General features: G+C 43.8%; 1 protein-coding gene across 3 annotated transcripts in view; it reads right to left on the reverse strand.

Moving 5' to 3' along the window:
* Positions 1-21,288, reverse strand: part of RNF31 (ring finger protein 31) — a 55,720-nt gene that overhangs the window by 10,176 nt on the left and 24,256 nt on the right. For all 3 annotated transcript variants that reach the window (XM_068238157.1, XM_068238137.1, XM_068238147.1), the window contains exons 10-18: positions 20,255-20,503; positions 17,708-17,890; positions 17,397-17,603; positions 14,331-14,504; positions 10,431-10,529; positions 8,415-8,504; positions 7,656-7,770; positions 7,449-7,567; positions 5,380-5,493 (exon numbers count right to left, since the gene is read on the reverse strand). In XM_068238157.1, coding sequence (XP_068094258.1) covers positions 5,380-5,493; positions 7,449-7,567; positions 7,656-7,770; positions 8,415-8,504; positions 10,431-10,529; positions 14,331-14,504; positions 17,397-17,603; positions 17,708-17,890; positions 20,255-20,503 — 1,350 coding nt within the window. The remainder of the gene's footprint in view (positions 1-5,379; positions 5,494-7,448; positions 7,568-7,655; positions 7,771-8,414; positions 8,505-10,430; positions 10,530-14,330; positions 14,505-17,396; positions 17,604-17,707; positions 17,891-20,254; positions 20,504-21,288) is intronic.

A 21,288-nucleotide genomic window follows, 5' to 3' on the forward strand; every position in this document is an offset into this window, starting at 1 on the left:
TGTCAGAAAGGTTTCAAGACATAGTCCAAAAGAATAATGACCCAAAATACACAGCTAAAAGCACCCAGGAACGGATGATAATCAAAATATAAGCTCCAAAAGAACTGAACCATGCAGACACACTTCAATCCTTACAGAGCAGGAGCAGATTGCTCAGGAGACAAGCATGAGAGGATCTTTCTTCCTCTACTGCTCCTCTCTGTCAAGCTGGCTCAGGATGCGTGACCCTGGAGTCAGGGTCCGAAGGAGAGGACAAGCGGGATGCTACAATCTACTCAGCAGGGAGATGGTGACATTTAGAGCCATATAGGTTATTACCATGTACGGACAATTACTTATTTTATATGTTTTATTAAAAAGAGGTTTTACACATGATAGCTGTCTGAGTTTACCTGCAGAGCAACTTATTTGTAAGCCATGGTGGCGGACATTGGCTTGTGTGAAAGACTAGTTCTGGTGAGCAGGGGAAACGGGGGGGGGGGGGGGGGAGTGAATGACCCGGGAGGTGGTGGAACTTCTTATGTCTTTGCCCTATCACTGGAAATCAGGTGTGCCTGTCAGAAAAAGGGTGATTCTTCAGGTTGAAATGGGCTGCACTATTGTGTCTTGCTATGTTTACTTAAAGCAAACCTGAAATAAGTTTTCAAGAAAAGAGATTCACTTACCTGGAGCTTCCCCCAGCCCCCTGCAGCCGTTCTGTCCCACGCCAGTACACAACAATCCTGTGGTCCCCGCCACAGCTCCGTTTCTCTTTGTTCCGTTGCCATTCACTGTACCTGCACAGCCCTGTCCGTGCATTGTCCTCATTCCCATTCCCGGGAGCATCCTGCGCAGGCGAGATTTTCTCGTACTGCGTCTGCACAGGACGCTCCCAGCCACAGAAGCGTGAACAAAGATGCAAGGGGCCAGGGTTGTGCAGGCACAATGGCCGTCGATTTGTAAGTCGGTGGTGAAGAAATGGAGCAGTGGCGGGGACCGGAGGTTCTTTGCGGACTAGTGTGGGACAGGACGGATGCAGAGGGCTGGGAGAATCCTCAGGTAAGTGATTTTTTTTTATTTTTTTATTATCAGGTTCACTTTAAGGGTGGATTCCAACTCCAGAAGGAACTTCTGAGCTGAGCGCTACTATATGTGAAGTAGAATAGAATGTTTGCAGTGATTGCCTCTTAAGCAGGGTTGCTCGGGTAGTACTTTTTAATACCCGCCCGGACCCAGATCCGGGTACCCATATATCTGGATCCAATTCAGGTACCCGGATCCGACCTTGCGGATACCCGAGTGAATTCGGGTATCCAACCAAATTACCCGCGGGTACCCGACCTATTCGGGTATCTGGATAGAAAAATCGGAAGTGCCCTTTAAATAGCTTTAAAAAGGGTTTTTAGGGTAAATGATGCATGTAGCATCATGTTTTTTTAAATGGAAACACTAATCTATTATTTGGTGGACATAAAACAAAAAAAAAAAAAAAAAAAAAAAAAAAAAGCTGTCAATTAACATCAGGACTAGGTTTTAGACAGCGGTCGTGCAGCCCACATTGTGTCTAAAGTCCAATCGCACAACTGGGACATGACAGTTTTCAGCCCAGACACCTCCAAAAAAATGACACCGCAATTGTGTTTTGGGTTGAATATAGGTGGTGGTAGCAGCAGCAGTGGCCTGGGGCACCGTGGCAGTGGGAGCCAGCGCCAGCTTGCTTCAGCCTCTTGAACTCCTCATGCTTAACAACACGTTTTTTGGCCAGAAGGGTGATGAAGCTGGAGGTGCCATACTTGCAGGGGTCACAACCTCTGCTCATCTGTAGTTTGCACACATTGCATATGGCAAACTTGCTGTCCAATGAGGGCAGAGTGAAAAACCGCCAGATTGGGGAGGTGAAGATTCCCCTGTGGCCTGAATGGGATGCTGCTGCTTTTCTCCCTGTGGCGGTTGGGGGTTGAGTGGTGCGGCTGGTGGTAGCGGCAGAAGGATGTGGGTCCCGCATTCCACGGCCACTGTCTGCAATGCTGATCCTCCGTGCCAAACTCACCGACGCATCCTCCTCAGAGTCAGAGCGGACATCCCCATCCTGTGGATGGTAGTCACGGTCCTTCATCCCATCATCAACATCATACCCCCCCTCCTCAAAACCCAGAACATCCTCCTCAAACTCCTTGCGGCTAACAGCCCTGAGTTCAATCGTGGCGCCTGGAGTGAAAAGCTCGCTGACTGAGGGTAGGCTGCCCGCTGGGGTCGACACTGACATGGCAGACCTTCTGAGGGTGGCCGTAATGTTGCTCCCTGTCCTTTTTGCCCTTGCTGCCCCTCCCCCGGCTGCCGGTGCCAGCAGACATAGTACAACTTATACGGGATGATGTCACCAGATGATGTGGGATACTTTTACTTTAATGAAATCGGGGTTAGACTTTAAATCAAATCAGCACGGAGAGACAGACCGCAGAGTAGAGGACAGACAGTGCACACTATCTGTCTAACTGTCACACTGACAATGCTCAGCACAGCAGCACTGCAGTAATCTCTAGTAAGCTAACACAGTACTACTCTCTCTAACAACTAACTGCAGTACTAACTAACTATATAATACAATACAATAACACAGTAATCCTATTCCCTAACCTATACTGTCCTGCTGGCCAGCAAAGCACACACAGACACAGACAGGACCTAACTGAGTGAATGAAATCAACAATAGTGTAGTGAAGGTGTTTAGCACTCAAAGCTTTAGGTTTATCACTTTATACAGGCAGCACATGCTAAGCCAACAGCACTGGAGCAAGTCTGTCAGTGACCAGCCAGCCACACAAGCAAGGACGATCTGTCTCATCATGCCAGCCCTCCTTATTACACAGGGGGGCTGGCCAGGGTCTCCTTCTCTGATTGGGTGCCAGGGCTTAGGCTGGGAGACCTCTGATTGGCTCAATGAGGTCAGGTGGGGCTGGCCAGAGTTCCCCTATGTGATTGGTTGCTAGGACTTCTGGTGGGAGCCCTCTGATTGGCTGGGAGCCCTCTGATTGGCTCAATGACATCATCTCCCTTGTTACAGTACCCAGATCCGGATATCCGTCGGGTACCCAAGGGTATCCAGATTATGCAGCCAGATACCCGACCCAGATATCGTAAAAATGGTCAGGTACCCGGATCCGGATGAGCATCCCTGCTCTTAAAGGAATACTATCGATTGAAACGACTTTTTTTTTTTTAATACTCTATATTAGTGTACACATTACCACTAGTGCTAGGGGCACTTTATTTATTCACCCAGGTCTCTCTCTCACTATCCCTGCTTAAAAATTCATTTCTCACACAGCTCATAGTAGATTGGGTCACCCTGAGCTGCTTGGTTACTCTGTCACACAGCTCACAAATATATTTCACTGTGTCACTCACAGCATGCAGCAGACATGAGAAATAGGCTGAGCTGAGGTGGTAACAGGTAACTAAATGAGCTGGAATATTGCTGGAATATAACTAGCTATACCAGGAGTCTGTGTTTACACTCAGACTGGCTGCCTGCTTGAGGCATTCACTCCAGGCTGCATCCACTTTACAAGCTGCTGAGAGGGGCAGACCACTGTCTACAATTAGCATTATTAGTATCTTTATCAGTCAAGAGAAGCAAAGATAATAAACACACATTGCTAGAATCTTTAACCCCTTACCACCATATCAATAAGATTCTTTCAGCAAGGTGATAATTAAACTATAAACTGAAGAGTTGATAGCAACTCCCCTGTGCAGAGATATGGTCTAGCCCTCTGGGAGCTCAGTATTAGATACATTTTGTATCCAACACTGACGTCAAAACTGACAGAGGATTTTACAGCTGAGAGGAACAGCTGTGTGAGGAATCAAATTGCTCCTAGTACTTGCCCTAATGTGTGCTACAACATACAGCATTTAAAAATAAATGCATACATCGATAGTATTCCTTTAAGGTTGTGCCAATTCTAAAGCAGTCTGATTTTTGTTATATACAGAAGAAACAATGATGGGTGCCAATAACTCATCAGCTTCAAGTTATTTTAGAAAATGTTGTGGTCTCTTTTTTTGTCCCGTGGTACCATCAATTTATCGATGTTTATAACTTTTTCTCTTAAAAAAGTCAATCCATTATTTTCAGTGACATTTTCTAGAGGCTCGGTTTTATTACCAGATTACAGATCAGACAACAGCCCGTCATTGCCGCGAGTAGGCCAGTTGGCCGGCAGACGCGGCCAATTGTCCGCATCACACGGGGCTCCCTCCATATGCGTACGCATGAGGCTGCCTACTGCGCAGGCTCATGCGTACGGGTATAGAGGGAGCCCCTGTGATGCGGACAATTGGCCGCGTCCGCCGGAAGTGACGGGACCCGGTACCGCCGATACAGGAAGCGGAGGAAGGCGGCGTGGGAGCGATCCAGGCTTATGGGGCTGGAAGAAGCCCCAGGTATGTATAAAAGCTTGTTCTATTTTTTATTACCGTTCCTCTCTGGTTCCCTTTAAGCAATAGGGTCTGTACACATCAGTCCGTTTTGTAAGGGATCTGTTTGGTGTGTTCTATCCAGCGAAAAGCAAGGATGGGTCCAGCAGAATTTTTCTAGATCGATGGATGGTGGCGGAGGCTGAAGGAATCAATGCTAACCTATGAGAGCAGATGGTGTCCGTTCTCATTTCGCTGCTGATTCCGAGGCACCAACAAAAACATCTCAGGCTCCCATTGGTTGCAATAGACCAATCAGTCATCCCTCCCCATGGAAGTTTTCATTGGTTCATTGTGGACCAATGAAAATCTTTCATTCTTGGGAAGGGACAATTTCCATTGGTCTGTTGCAACCAATGGGAGCCCAGTGGCAGCAGGAGGAGAATGCGGGTAGCGGAAGGAATGGATCGGAAAAAACAGATGAAAGACTGGTGCACAATGTAAGAAACGGAACCATTTAAACGGATCCGGTACAGTGTGAATCCAGCCTGATCAATTTCTTTTTGAGGCTATTAAAAGTACACCTCTCACTAGCAAATAATTTCTAATAAGACATCAGTTAAAACATACAGATGTTCAGCTTAATATTGCTGAAAACGTTATGCAAAGATAAGCAATGCAGATACAAAAATAATCTGCTAACAATATTTTCAGTGAGATGTTTCAATTGGAAAAAAAATTTCTCTCTTCAGCATTTGCTGTGAGTAACAAATAACTCACATAAACCAGTCCAATCACTGTGCAGAGAAAGAGAGAGAACATAATTCTGCCAAGGTGATGTGCACGGTGCTGGCACTCCAAACATGGCAGCGATGGATTCCGCAAAGCTGTTCATGATTTGCGAAGAATAAACACTTTCTGAACATTACAGACTTTCCGTGTAACACGACCAGTAAAGGCGAGTAAATGATTACTTACTGTAAGAAGTCTCTGCAGGCGAGAGACTTCCCAGTCCCGCAGATAGAACAGGCAGTCTCTGGGATGATGGGCATGAAGAGACATCCTCACTGCACAAGACTGGACTGTACATTTCTGTGTGACAAAGAGGAATGCTGACAATAAAACACACTATGTACTGGAGCTGCAGGTTATGTGCAGTCACAGAAATGTATTAACTATTACATAAGGCATGATTCTTATTACTATTACTACTCTAATGCAAATAAAGGAATCAATGTATTCTTTTACTGGTCTGATGTTGTCATTTTATGTCTGCTATCTGGTGGAGTGTACCTCCATATGCTGGTTGGCATGTGCCAATTGCCGTCCAGCTCCTTCCTCCAGCCCCTCCCTTCTAAATATGCTTATTAGCTGTGGGAGTGTACACCTATACAAGTGTTTGGTTGTGACATTGTGTGACCCTGAGCATTCTTACCCATTTTTAGGGCCCGTTTCCACTTGTGCGGTGCAAATTCGTTGCGGAAAACGCGAAAACAAATTTGCATGCGGATTGTGTAGATTAGATTGTGAACTCCTCTAAAGGACAGTTATTGACAAGACAATATAGTGTGTGTGTGTGTGTGTGTGTGTGTGTGTGTGTGTGTGTGTGTGTGTGTATATATATATATATATATACACACACACTCTGTACAGCGCTGAGAAGGATGATGGCGCTATATAAATACTAAATAATAAGGATGCAAATTTTACCGCAAATTCGCGTACGTTTTCGCGTTTTTTTAAGTATGCAAATTTAACCATGTCAGTGCCTGTGTGCTTTTACATAGATTTCCTGAGAAAACGTACGCAAATTCGCTGTACAATTCGCATCCGAAAACACAAGCGAATTTCCTATTACATTGTATGCGAATCGCACACCGCAAGAATTCTGATGGCCCTGCTGTGCAGATTTTTCCTGCACAGAAAAACGCTCCGTTTTCCTGACAAGTGGAAACAGGCTAATTAAGTTGTATTGGTTGTGCGAATTTGCGTGCAGAAAACGCATGCAGATTCGCGATAGTGGAAACGTGCCCTAAAGGAATCCAGAGCTGTAAAAAAAAAAAAAAAAAAGAATCAATACTTACCTGGGGCTACCTCCAGCCCCATAAGCCCGTGTGAGTCCCTCGCTGTCCGCCGTTCAGCTGTGATCAGCCCTGGTAACTGGCTCAGTTGCGTCAGTCGTGGTCTCCTGCGCATGGGCGGGACCTCTGCGACTGAGTGCCAGACCGTGGGAGGGCGGACCAGGGACTCACATGCTTATGAGCCTGGAGGAAGCCCAGGGTAAGTATCAATTCTTTGTTTTTTGACTGCTCTGGTACACTAACAATGGGGATACATGTTAAAAGTACTTCCAATTAATACTTGCAATGTATTAGTTGGTAGCTTGTTGCCCTCATGATGATTGACCACTGTACATTTCATTCCATAAGACAGACTTTTCCCCTCAAAAATGGGGGGGGGGGGGGGGATAATGTCTGCATCTTATGAACCAAATATACAGTAGGGGTGAGCCAGGTCTACCCCAACCAAGCCCTTTTCCGCCCTCTATAAAGTTAATAGTGACCTACTCTGGGCACTGCAGGGCTGGCGGGAGACCTGACAGACCAGAAGACAGCTGGATACCTTTGATAGAGACCTGATAGCTCCGGGGCGAGGGGAGGAAGGTGCTCCAGCACCCTGATTGCGCCTCCAATTTAGATTTTTTTTTCTTCCCTTATAAACCTTGGTTTGAATTATAGTTAGTATTGATGATCAATGAGATGTAAATGATTTTACCTTGAAATCAAATTTCATGTAAATTATATGCAGCTTGAAATTAGGCCAATCAGAATAAGTTTTATATGAAATTAGAAGGAAAGGAGAAATTACTTGCATCTCGCTGATCATCCCTAATGATCAAATGCATCTTAGGTCCTATGTGCTGATTTTGACAGAAATGGCCTTGAGGTAACATCACCCAAGAGTCTAGTCCGTTTATCAAGTTTAACTGCAACAGAGAAGCTTTTGCTAAAATATTATAGGAATATATCATTACATAAATGACTCACATTCTTGAGGTGAAATGTATTGTAGCATCCACTGCAGAACTGGTGCCGACACTGAGAGCAAATAAAGTGCATACAACCGCCTCGTGCAAGGGCATAAGAAAACTTGCAGTGTGGACAAGCTAAAAATGAAGCACACACAGACAAATTAGATCTATAACCATTGCAGGCAGGATGAAGAGGAGAGGCACTGGAAAAGGATGCACTCACTTATGCCATTCTCCTGCAGGTACACAGCCAGGCCTTGTGCCTGATATTCAGCATCATTCTCTCTCTTCCAGTTCTGAAAATCTTCACAGCTGAGAGCTCGGTGCTGCTCCTCCCACTGAATGACCGTAATAAAAGAGATAGACGTACAAAGAGGAAGGAGTTAGTTATGACACTGCACTGGAAATCAGACAGGAAAAAAAAAACTTCCAAAGGCAAAACAATATGCAGGTTATGTTTATGGAATGTCTTTGTACACTGTATGATTTCACAAGCAGCTTCTGAGCCCTGATGCTTCATTTGCTGATCAGTCAAAATTAAAATTAATCTCCTGGATGCTAAAACATGCTTCCATAGGCTTTTTAAGAGCTTAATTATAAAAGTGCAGAAAATACAACTATATTTCCCTTTCAGAATTCACAATCACAGAATTAACAGCCCTGGGACTATGAAATAGTGGAGGACGCCCATCCAAGGGGCAGCAGCAGTGGAGTTAATGTCGGGTACATCTTCTATAACAGATGCACCCTGTAAAACAAAACAATTTTGCAGGGGGGACTAGATAAAGACTAATGAGTCGTTTATCAGGAGAAGGGATTACGCTGAGTGAACACCGCTAAGGAGGATGAACAGTGAGCTGGGTTAAACACATCCTCATTCAATCCTTAGCTTGCCCATTAGAACTCAGGCAAAAGGGGAAGAATTCAAACTCAAGCTTTAACAGTTTGATCACTACTATACATTAATGGCTCCAGCACTTACCGCTCTCTTACAGCTCCTGCAGAAGCTACATTTGCACTGAGGACATTGGACATCTAGCTGATCTCGTTCGTAAATAAATCCAAATGAGCACTAAAACAGAAAAACAACCAGTGCTTTACTTTCCATGCCACAATATCTTTAACTAATTAAAGTGGAACTAAATTCAGAACTTCCTCTCTGCTCTAAATGATTAGCCACAGTATAATAACCTGTATGAAAAACAAGTCTTCATTATAGTTTATGGAAATCCTAAAAAATCCTGACTTGTTTTCACTTTTACAGAAGGCACTGAAAGGGTTAAGCATCAGTGTTTACTATGTGGAACGCTGCCTTGGCAGGGTTATCCTGCAGTCTACTGGCAGTTGCTGATAACAACTAATAAGATAGTTAACACATATGTAAAATCTACTACCTATGCATGGTAGCCTACTTCTATCAAAAATATTGGGCATACCCAAAATCATTTGATTTTATTTAACAGAAATAGGCACCGTCAACAACCAAGCAACCGCAGCAAAAAGCAACCTATTACTCAAGGATGGACAACACATCTGTAATAATAATAATATGAGCCTAAGCAGTCCTCTATACCTTTAGAGTACTAGTACTAATACTAAAATGCCTAGTACAGATACTAGTTTTGCAGTACACTCATATTTAGTAGGTGCAGTGCATGTTACAGTTTGAGCTTGTGATACCACGTCTGGCCAGATATACACACTTACCTCGAGGATTTTTGTAAATAAACTGATGCTCATGCTGAGCCTTTTGTGTCTCCTATCATACAATGAGGGCAGCTGAAAATTCCAAATATAAAGGTCTGGCATATGAACCTGCCACCTTTGGCATGTAGTTAGAAAGGATAAGATGCCAAAACACAATTGGTATCTTTGGTGGCTGATAAAGTGATGAATGGCAAAGCTGGCAAGTACAGTAGGCAGAGTTCTCTGTATACCCCCCACATTCCTTCCTCTCAGGTCCTCACACCCTTATCTGCTTTATGCACCTAGCCCTGCCAGCGAATAAGAGGCCAGATGAACAAAGGAAAATGCAACTTAACCTTTGCTCACTTTGGAGAGTCTTTGCTATGGAGATCATATGCAAGCATCTATTTTAACTTATACATGGCCAGACATTCATATACTTAAAGAGACTCTAACAAAAATGTCATGCTTTGTTCTACCATGCTACAAGTTCCTAAACCTTTTCTAATGTGCTCTGGCTTACTGCAGCACTTTCTACTATCACTGTCTCTGTAATAAATCAATGCATCTTTTCCCTGTCGGACTTGTCGTTTTGTGTCTGGAAGGCTGCCAACTCTTCCGTGCTGATCTGCTATGCACAACCCTCTCCAGGCCCCTCTATGCACACTCCAGAGTGTGTGTTATTTACATAAGCCAGCAGCGTCTCTGCTATCTGATATCAGTGAAAGAGAGCTGGATATAAATCCTCCTCTGTTAAGGCCCCTCTGTTAAGGCCCGGGCGGATCGCTCAAACTCAGTCTTATCACGCGAACGACAGTCTGTACACACGCTCGATTTAGCGGGCAGACGTCTGAACGACGGGACGTTGAAACGACCAGTCGTTCCGAAAAATCAGACATGTGTATGGGCCTTAAGGCTGTGAAAGGAGCTGGGCTGACACATACTGAGGAATTACAAACACAGGCACAGGCAGAGCTGTCTGCAGGAAGCCTGTTACTCTTCCGTGCATGAGAGCTGCAGGGGGACAGAAGGTAAACACACAAATGATCTCTTGAGATTCAAAAGGAAAGCTGTATACAGCCTGCTTGTGTATGGATTTTCTATGTGTTGACATACTGTACATCAACCTACTTCCTGTTTTGGTGGCCATTTTGTTTGTTTATAAACAAACTTTTTAAATTTGTTTTTGACCACTATTAATGCGGCGGGGAGCGGCGAAATTGTGACAGAGGGGAATAGGAGATGTCCCCTAACGCACTGGTATGTTTACTTTTGTGCGATTTTAACAATACAGATTCTCTTTAATACTCACATGGGTGCACCAAAGGAATTTTGGATCTTTCATGAGAGTTCTCTCAGTCAGCTTTTTATGGAACAAATTGTATGCGTCCACCTCCAGAGTATCCCGCAACTGTGGAGAAAAGCAGAAGACACAGGTACACTGTAACTTCTCCAGAAAGGAGGAGAGAACTTTACAGAACACTTCACTAACTTCTAAACTAGAACCAGTACATTCAGGAATAAGTACAATATGTAACTTGTGGCATTTTAAAATGCATGATAAGGAAATTAAAAACTGAACTACGAAGGTAGAATTTCGTAATAAATCTGGAACTTATGAATGATAACCTGCGTGGTTAATTAAATTAGCACCGGACATAAACATCACTTTCAATTGAGTGATAATAAGAAATGTGATAAGTGCATGGACGTCTTGACATGCAAGAGACTGGTCTAGAAATACAACTACTTGGTATGAAGACTTGGATTTTATGGGAACTGCCACTACATGCCTTTCAATAAAATGTGATAAGAAGAGAAAGTAATAATATCCCTGCACCCCAAACACCTCAACTGTCAATTGGAATAGTTCCCAGTAGTTCACCAGTCTCAGGACAGCTTTTCTCAGCAGACTGGCTAAGCTGGTCTATTCGTAAAATGCCTCCTCCAATTTTCAAGGCCACAGCCCTCTCTAGACCTGAAAGGAAAGGGGGATGTGTGGAGGGTTGGCCACACCTCCTACATTGTCCTGTTTTGGAAGGGTGGTGACTGACAGTTCGGCCATGCTTCCTCTTCCATAGCAATACAGCTTGGAAAACCCAATATTTTTTGAAATGGTATACTCACTGCCCAATCGTGGATTGCAAAACGGAAGCAACACTGCATTATCCTCGGACTTCCATTATCAAACATGTCCAGCAGAGGATCAGAGTTTCTCTGCAACAGTGTTGTCAACCGTCCATATATTTACGGATTATCGGAGTATTAAATATATTGTTGAATGTCTGTGTCCGTGATATCTGTAACTGCCATAGTGGCAGCCTTTGCTGGCTTCAAAACTGGCACTGCGCGCATGCGCACTTGGCTAATTTCCGGGGTGGGATGTGGCTGCGAGTTAATCCCACCCCTCGGCTCATACTGCTGCAGCCAGTAACCACTACTAGTGCCAGGCCAGTCCTTCGCTGTCCCACTTCCCTCCACCCCCCAGACACCAACTCCAGCGCCCTTTCCCACCGCATACAGGAAGCACTGCCCCGGAGTTGTGAACGCACACGCGCCTCCGACAAGTGAGTTGTCTGTCATTACCAGCTGCTGGGGACAGGAAGAGCATGAGATGAGCCAGTAGCCACTAATAGTGCCAGGCCACTCCCCTTACCCCCCCTCCCCCAGGACGTAGGTTACGGTTAGGAGGTGGTGGTGGTCAAGTGTTATGAACCACAGGGGGTTGGGGGTGAAGTGTTAGGCATAGGAAGAGGGAGGTCTTAGGGTTAGGCATTGGTAGAGGGATAGAGGGAGGGTTCTGAGTGAGAGTAGGGTTAGGTTAAGACATAGTCAAATATCAGTAAAGATTAGACAACAAAGTAAAGATAAACAACAACAATGTGAGAGAGTGGTGTAAGTAAGCAGAGACAGTTCTGTTACATAACCACAACCATTTTTTGGCACGGAGCATGGTTGTCAGTAAAAAAAAAAGTAAATTGAAAAAAATCTTTACATCTTCGTCAGTAAAAATAATTTGAAATGTAGCAGGTAGTAATTGCGCAAATAACAGGTAGAGAATGACAAAAAAAATTTTTACATTGCTACATCAGGAATGTGTGTGATCTATTTGTTTTGAGGGAGCAACTACAGCACATTCTTATCTTCCTGTGTAACTGCTAAAGGTGGCCATACACTTATATTTGCAGCAGATTCGACCATAAGATAGATTTCTGTCAGATGCCTGTCAAGTCAAATCTGACAGGAATCTATCTGATGTGTGCCACACTCTATGAACAGATTTCCAATGAATGAAATCTATTGAAAACCCATCTAAATGCATTATTGCACATGCACCATTAGATCCAATGCAACTATATGGGCCATCGATCTGCTGCCAGCAGCAGATTGACCCAGATTTTCCATCCTGTCAGATAGATCAAATCGATCGAAATCAGCTGCAAATTGATCGATTTGCTGATTTGAAAGAATCGATTTCTGATCGATTAATTCTATAGAATCGATCGCTGAAATCGACCAGTGTATGGACCCCTTAATGCTTGTGATGTATACAGAGCATTTAAACTACTGTATATAGTCGAATCCCTTTATAGTTAACTTCAAGGGACCTGACCAAGTGCTGTAGTTTACTAGATCAGTAGATTATTATATCAGAATTGGTCATACATTGCATATTCATACAGGCACATGGTCGGGACCTGTGTTTACTATAGTCAGAGGTTTACTATATCGGAGTTTACTATAACAAGATTCTACAGATTGCCCAGATTGAATATACCTAAAACTCAAAACCAGCTGCTTTTTGGGAATGTGTGCAAATGAAAAAACAGTGAAGGAGAGTTATCAAAACCAGTGCAAGGAAAATTGGAGCAAAACTCGTGAAAAAAAAAAATGCATACGTGAAACAATTGCCCGCATGGACCAATTAGAAACCTTCCTCTGGGCATTTGCTCCCATAATGCACCAATTTTGCAACAAACTAAGGAGTCTAATGCTGGGCATACACGGCTCGATTTTTCAGCTCGATTCTCGCACTCGATCGATTCCACGCTTGATTCCACAGGCGATTCTCTTATCTTCCACTCGTTTTTCTTATCTTTTTACATTGTCCTCAATGCGGAATCGAGCAGCGAAACAATCGGGCTGGAGATCGGACGTGTCGGAAATTATCTATCGAGCCATCTAAATGGCCGAGAATAGAGCCGTGTAATGCCAGCATAAAAACACTGATAGGGGGCATAACTAAAAAAACAAACAAACAAACTAGGCTCTATGCTATTTTGCCAGTCTTTAGAATTTATATTTTGTTCAATGACTTGCAGTCACCTCAACATACACTAGCAGTACATTACGAGTATAAGCTGGAAAAGGGGTGGTCCCTCAAGATACAGTCCACAATCACTCATGACACAGCTATGTTATGTGGTTACATTGCTCCTGGTACCTGCTGACAATAGCAAAGGATGCTGATTCACTACTGGTGACCTGTGAGTTCTGGAAACCCCAAGATATTGCAGTATAAAATATTAGTTTAATCCACTTCTTACTGACCAGCAAAGAATCCACCAAAATCAATAAAACAAAACTGGCAAAGCAAGAGGTGCACCCTTGTTACACAAAATTAGTCAGCAAGCTGTGATATTAGCTGTTACTACTTGTATTTCCGCATGTGATGAAACCTTTACATGGCAAAACCAACCAATCCCTCTTGTAAAACATCTATGCAGCTATTGTAATGTAATGGTGAAAGAGTCAGTATTGGTCAGTGTGGCCTTTAGATTGCAAGCATACAAGGGCAGGGCTCTTGCATCCTTTTGTTTCTTGGAATTTGCTATACATTTTGATAATCCTGTTACATTTGTCACTGAAATTACTATGGCTACCAAATCTGTAATATTTACCATTGTCTATATTTTGTGTCCAACACTGTTTGTACCCGATGTTTGCTTCTTTCTCTGTACAGCATCACGGAACATGTTGGCGCTTTATAAATCATTAATAAGAATATGACAGATTATCCAGCAAAAATAGCTATAGCTGCAATAACACTAGTCTATAACCAACAAAGGTTTTCCCAATGGGTCTTCAATTCTAGATTAAGTTGTGCTTTAAATGATAGCTTCCCTAGTTGAAGATATATTCTAATCATTTTACACACAGAATGTGGGCATTGGTGTCACCTGGACAAGAAAAGCAGTTTGAATAAACTCACCAGAATATCCAGTGTAGAAAAATAATGCAGGAGTTCCCCCTCATCACTGATTTCAGGCTCCTCGCATGCTGGGCACACCATGTCTCTAATGTGCTTCTCTTTCAAAGCAACTGTGAAGTGCATCCGGAAACAGTCAGGGCAGATACAACATTCACACGAGGTCAGAGAGCGCATCTACAGAAGAAAGCAGGAAGGTTAGCTGGGTCTGGTCACTGGACCTATTCTGTAGGACAGCATGGATATTCAGATCACAGAAAATTGCTTCTATTGTATTCAAAAGCCATAACCTTCTGAGCATTATGGTAAGGATGCCTCCAGCTTTATAATAATGTTAATTTATTTGCAACGCTAAAAAAAAAAAAAAAAAAAGACCTTCGGATCTTATTTTTCAAAGTGTATGGTTTTGATGGCCAGAGCAGCCAATATGATTCTGAATTTATCCTATATACAAATCAGTGACTGTAATTATGCACATTTGCACGAGCACACAACCACTGCACTAAGCCGCCACCCAAAATGGTGTTTCCTGGTTGCTCTATATTACACTAGTACCCTGAAAATCTGAAGACAAGACTGTCTGAATGCTTGTGGCAAATGGTCACGCTGCAAACACCTTGACAAATAAAATGTACCGGTACCTCCAAGTAAAATATTTTAACAGTACATGGAACCTGTAATCGAACATGTTACTAGGAAGAGTGTACAGCATTGTGTTCATAATTGCAATTAATAAGCAGATAGACTCACATGCTTTTAAGACATAGTACAGGTAGTCCCCGACTTACGAACGGCATGGATTCAGTTTTTCCACGGGAACAAGCCCCCCCAAAATTTTCAAATTGGACTTGTAGTTTTTGAGAAAATTGATTTTAAAAAATTCAAAGAAAAAATGGCTTTTAAACTTGTATAAGCACGTACAGAGAACAGATGTGGCACAGAGGGGGGCACTGGAGGCACAGAGGAAGTACAGGGGACAGTGATGGCACAGTGTTCCGACTTAAGAACAGATTCAGGTTAAGAACGAACCTACAGTCCCTATCTCGTTCGTTAACCGGGGACTACCTGTAGAGACACATCCTAGAATGTGAATATTATGTTCCAACATAGAGGAGATGATGTCCTACAAGCTTTCACTTGCTAATATATTTATCCACAAAGTGTCCATTATGGGGTTTTAGCTCTTGGATGGTTGGACTTAAAAACAAGCATTAAAATGGAAAGGCTCAAAACACCTTGCACTATTCACCCAATGTGTATTTCAGTGAAACATTATCACTTTTTATATAAACTACCTTATGAAATTAGAGATTATACAGAAACTTTGGTTATATTATACCTGGGTTGAAGAAAAATAACTTGTGACATCTGATAATCAGGAGTGCCATAGTACGAGGACTATGAAATCTGCTATATTTCAAATGCCAGTTGCCTGGCTGTCCTGCTAATCCTCTGCATCTAAGACTTCCAGCCACAGCCCAGAACAAGGATGAAGATCAGATGCAAGTTTCACTCTAGCGGCAGCATGCTGGATTCAGGCGTGAGTCAGACACTACTGAATCTAAACAGACGAGCGGAGCAGTCGGGGAACACTATTTGAACATAGATGGTATTCTCCATATTTCTGTTTCTCTCTTTGAATTCAATTAATTTTATTTAACTAGCTCAGTTGCAAAAAAATGTGAATGGTACTTATTTTACTACCATGGTATCTGGGCCCTGGTTTAATACACTTTTCAGCTGATTTTTATCACAAGAGTAATTTTCATACCTTAATCAAAATAAAATATCTTTTCAAACCCTAGTCAAAATAAGTTGTCTATACCAAGGGTAGGAAACCTATGATTCAGGAGCCAGATTTGGCTCTTTTGATGGCTACACCTGGCTCACAGTTAGGGGTTGATTCACTAAGCTACACTGCTCAAGCAGCGTAACTTAGTGTGACAGCACAAGTAAAATTTTCAAAGTAGGCACTCTACTGCTGTAACAGGTACTACGAACTTACTCGCTCCTCCCCCCCCCCCCCCCCCCCCCCCCCAACTAACAGCCGGTCCAATTGTCCCACCCTGGACCCTGTCAAGTCCAGTGACTTTGTAGAACGAGATACTCATTCTACAAAGTCATTGAACAGGCAGCCTATTGGGCTAAAGTGCGGGGATCTTGTCCTACAAAGTGAATCAAAGCCTAAGTCAGCTAGCTAAATGTACAAGCTGTTAATCGGTATTTCTCCAGCCTGGCTCTCGGGGAAATTGCTGATGTTGCTGAAATCCAAGAGAAGCTGAAGACGTGTGTGACACTTCTGCTGCCGGGCGAATCAACTGTATACACATCTCCATGGCAACAGGGAAAGCCCTCTCCTGCGCATGCACACTGTCCCAGTTTGAAACATATTGTATGGCTCTCAGGGAAATGCATTTTAAAATATGTGGCGTTTATAGCCCTCTCGCCAAAAAGGTTCCTGATCCCTGGTCTATACTATACATGTTAAACTCTGGCTGCAGGCCCACAAGTGATTTCCCCACTTTGCATCTTTGCATCATGTTTGGCCCACTCTAGACCACCAGGGAAGCTATATTAGAGGCAAAGCCCTAGATCACCAAGGAAGCCATATTGGGGGGGGGGGGGGGGAGGGAGAGAGAGCACTAGACACTGGGGAATTGTTTAGGGGTGGGAGGGGGGCCACTAGAAACCAGGGAGCTGTTTAGGGGAGGAAGGGGGTCATTAGATGCCAGGAAACTGTATAGGGGAGGATGAAGGCATTAGACACCAGGGAACGGTAGAAAAGAGGCAAGAGGCCTCTAGAAACCAAGGAACTGTATAGGTGATGGAAGGGGAGCACTAGACACCTGGGAACTTAACAGGGGAGTGAGGTTGCCACTAGACATTGAGGTTGGCCTGTGACTTGGTCCCTGGGTTACATGTCGACCCAATTTGTACTTGAGCTTGACAATGGTCTACACTGAGACGTGATTTTATGTGGTGTTAATCGTCTCCTGTCTATAATATTGTATCGTAGTAAAGAAGTGACAGGTGGCAATAGGTTATGGGAGTGTGTGGAGGAGTACTCACCTTGTTGCGGGGAAGCTCCCATCCACAGACAGCACACTCCTGGGTGAGCATTCTCTTTATAAAGTCTCGGTCCTGTGACTCTTTCACAGCTTCAACAACATCCTGTACATTATAACGATTTTCCCCTTCCAGAAGCAGGGATAAAGCCAGCTCAGCTCGGCCCCAGCTATGTAGAGAGTGCTCTGCTAGCAATCTGCGGAGAAGTGCCTGTGGAAACACAAACATACAATATACTATTCCATTCAATGAATGGGCTGTGCCCTACACTTTATGTGGGCAACAGGTTAGTGTTACAGTTATTGTAGATTTACCTGTTTGTCTGCTGAATCCAGCTGCAAGGGAACATCTACATCTTCCCATACTCGCCTCAGAAAAGGCTCCAAAAGGCATCTTTGTAATACGCAGAGTGCTCTTCCAACATCTCCAGCACCTTCAAAAAGGGCAGCAACAACCCTATCTATGTCTTGAAATCCCATAGCACATAGCTCTTCCACCTGCCAAATGGATGGAGATTAGACTTCCACACATACAGTCTGAAAACTTAGTTACCAAAACATCTACACACTGCCATATTTTTCCAGCCAAAAAAAAAAAAAAAAAAAAAAAAAAAAAAAAAAAAAAAGGTACTGCAGCTAAAATCCCATTTTAAAAACGTATTGCCTCTAAATCATCACACTGATCAAACTGCAGTAAGAACACAAATAGGAGACACGGAGAGCCCAATATAGTGTAGTATGTGCTGGTAAATGGATAGGACAGGTAAGTACATATTTATACTCACAAACGTGGGTTACTTTCCAGGTAACCACTATATCAACAAGTGGGGAGATTAGACCTGTCCCCACTCAGGATTAAGAAGTTGCTCTCTGTAGATAGAAAGTAAGGGCAACACCCCTCCACCAAGGGTGGACTCAGGAACTGTACAGTATATGCAGACAATGGCGCCAGAAGAATAAAATGTTCTAAAAATGTTAAAAACGAGAGGAGGCAGTGGTGGACTTACCTCCTCCAAGCGCACACACGTGTATTGTGTATATTCAAAACAACAAAGATTTATTTATTCCAGAAAGTGCAAATGCAGCGCGTTTCGCAGGCATCTCCCACTTCATCAGGCAATAGAAAAGGAGCATAAAACTCAAACAGGTCTGGTACAAAGCTCAGTAACCTCTGTCTGCGAAAACAATCTTTGTGGTTTTGAATATACACAACACTCGTGTGTGTTTGCTTGGAGGAGGTAAGTCCACCACTGGCTCCTCTCGTTTTTACCATTTTTAGAACATTTTATTCTTCTGGCGCCTTTGTCTGCATCTACAAACTGCAGTAGGCTGGGATACAGACAGGAATGTCTGAGAAAATTGTGGCCTTCAGTCTCTGCTACCGCAAAGCCCAGTGCAGATTCACTGGCCAGGTACAGTTCAACATCCTTTATGTATGAATCTGACTTCAGTTGCTAGTGTACATGGTTACTTGTCTTTAGTTTGAGTACAAATTTCTACTGACTAGTATAGCAGGGTCATGAACAGCATATATACTCAAAGCAAAGTGATCTCAACGGTCATTGCAATTGGCAAAATGGGATTGCAATAAAAAAATTGGGTGCAGTGGAAAAAAGCCCTTAAAGAGACACTGAAGCAAGACTAAATCTCGCTTCAGCTCTCATATATAGCAGGGGCATGTGTGCCCCTGCTAAAACGCCGCTATCCCGCGGCTGAACGACGGTCCCTGACCCCCCCAACCCACCCCCCGCAAACCTTGGTCGTCTTCTTGGTCGCAGATTAGCCCTTCCTAGAGGCAGGGCTAACGGCTGCAGCCCTGCCTCACAGCGCGTCTATCAGACGCGCATCGCCGCCTCTCCCCCGCCCTTCTCAGTGAAGGAAGACTGAGAGGGGCGGGGGAGAGGCGGAGATACGCGCTGACAGACGCGCGTGGGTCAGGGCTGCGGCGGTTAGCCCTGCCCCAATGCGGAAGCGCTCCCCCGCATTACGGAGGGGATTTGGGGGGACAGGGACCCCCGTTAAGCCGCGGGATAGCGACGTTTTAGCAGGGGCACACATGCCCCTGCTAGCTATGAGGTCTGAAGCGAGATCTATTCTCGCTTCAGACTCTCTTTAAAGGACAACTGAAGTAAAAGGGATACGGAGGCTGCCATATTGATTTCCTTTTTAAAGTGTAACCGAGGCTGCGCATGGGGAGCAGATGGGAAAGAGGCATGTTCCCTGCGGCATTACATGCCTCTGTGTCCCCCTATGTACCCACTGTCTGCACCCCCCCCCTCCCCAGGGCACCAAGCTGTGAATTCAGCGTCGTGACCCCGAAAAAGCATGCAGTAGATCGGGTGTTTCTGACATTGTCAGATCTGACAAGATTAGCTGCATGCATGTTTCAGATGTGGGATGCAGACACTACTGCATCCAAAGATATCAGCAGGAATCCCAGGCAACTTGTATTGTTTAAAAGGAAATAAATATGGCAGCCTTTATATTCTTCTCACTTCAGTTGTCCTTTAAAGTATTTCACTTGACTTTAGGCCTATGCACAGATGAAAATAAGTTGTTACACAGAGCCAGAAAAACATTGTGTGCAAAAATCAGGTTTTGAGGCAGACCAAGTTTCAGGGACTTTACAATTAAAACCAATATAGTGCCAAGTGTTGTGGAGGGGAAAAGGAATACGTATAGACATTTATGTACAATGGTTGGGGGTCTGTGGATGCGCAGTGGTCTGATGCAGGAGTCTGAATGGTATGCTCAGGAATTGTAGTAAGAGCTAGCATTGTGGAGAAGGAGAAATAGAGCATTCTGAGGCAGGCTTATTTTATAATGAAAAACGAAAATCAAAAACAATCTTCTTCATAATACCTTATTCCTTCGTTGAATAATACATAAATGCACAGCATCCTCCAGGTCGCCACCACTTGCCACCCACGCACTACGTGCTTCCTCTGCTGTGAAAGCTCCCAGGTCAGACGCCACTTTCTGTGCTGCATCAATCACTCGTTCCAGGACATAAGGGAGTTCTGTCTGCAGCCACTGTAAGGGCACCTCAGTCCCAGAATATCGAACTGCGCTGTACACCTCTTCAGGGCTAACACCATTTGCCTCCCCTTCCTGTTGGTCACAGGAAAAAATATTGAAATGAACAGAAGCAAATTAAACACCAAGTCTAGCCTAAATGTAAAATATTCAGTTTCAGACTTTTTTCTGGGGTGATGTGAAGGATTTATACAAAGGTTAGATCAGCAAAGAACTGATATTTTATATAAGTAACATGGTGCAGAGTTGAACCACAGACTATTTGATTCATCACTCCATTCAATAATTATGGGGCTTGATTCACAAAAGAGTGGTAACTGTTAGCACGGCCGTTTTCGCGCGAATTTTCGCATTGCGCGTGATCGCGAATTTTCGCACGAAACGATGTTTTCGCGCGCAAACGTGAATTTTACAGCGAAATCGATATCGTTTGCGCGTGAAAACGTTATCGTTTAGTGTGAAAATTCGCGATTGCGCGCAATTCGAAAATTCGCGCGAAAACAGCTGTGCTAACAGTTAGCACTCTTTTGTGAATCAAGCCCTTACTGTCCAAATTCTGTCTACACCTAGCCACATGAGCCAATAATTGCTTGAAGTGAATCTAAACTCAGAACTTCCTCTCTGCTCAAAAAGATTAGCATGATAACTTTTATGGACAAAAACATTTCTTCACTATGGAAAATCCTTGAAAAAATAGTTTAGAACATGGTTTCACTTTGCAGGGAGCACTGAATGGGTTAAGGCTCGATGTTTACTGTATGGAGAGAGAGCTGCTTGCTCCTGCAGTCTATTCACCACTGCTGATCAGAACTAATTAGAAACTGATCTGGGTAAACATCACAGAGCAGTGGATTTCTTCA

The sequence above is a fragment of the Hyperolius riggenbachi genome, chromosome 1 (assembly GCF_040937935.1).
Source record: "Hyperolius riggenbachi isolate aHypRig1 chromosome 1, aHypRig1.pri, whole genome shotgun sequence".
Taxonomy (NCBI): Eukaryota; Metazoa; Chordata; class Amphibia; order Anura; family Hyperoliidae; genus Hyperolius; species Hyperolius riggenbachi.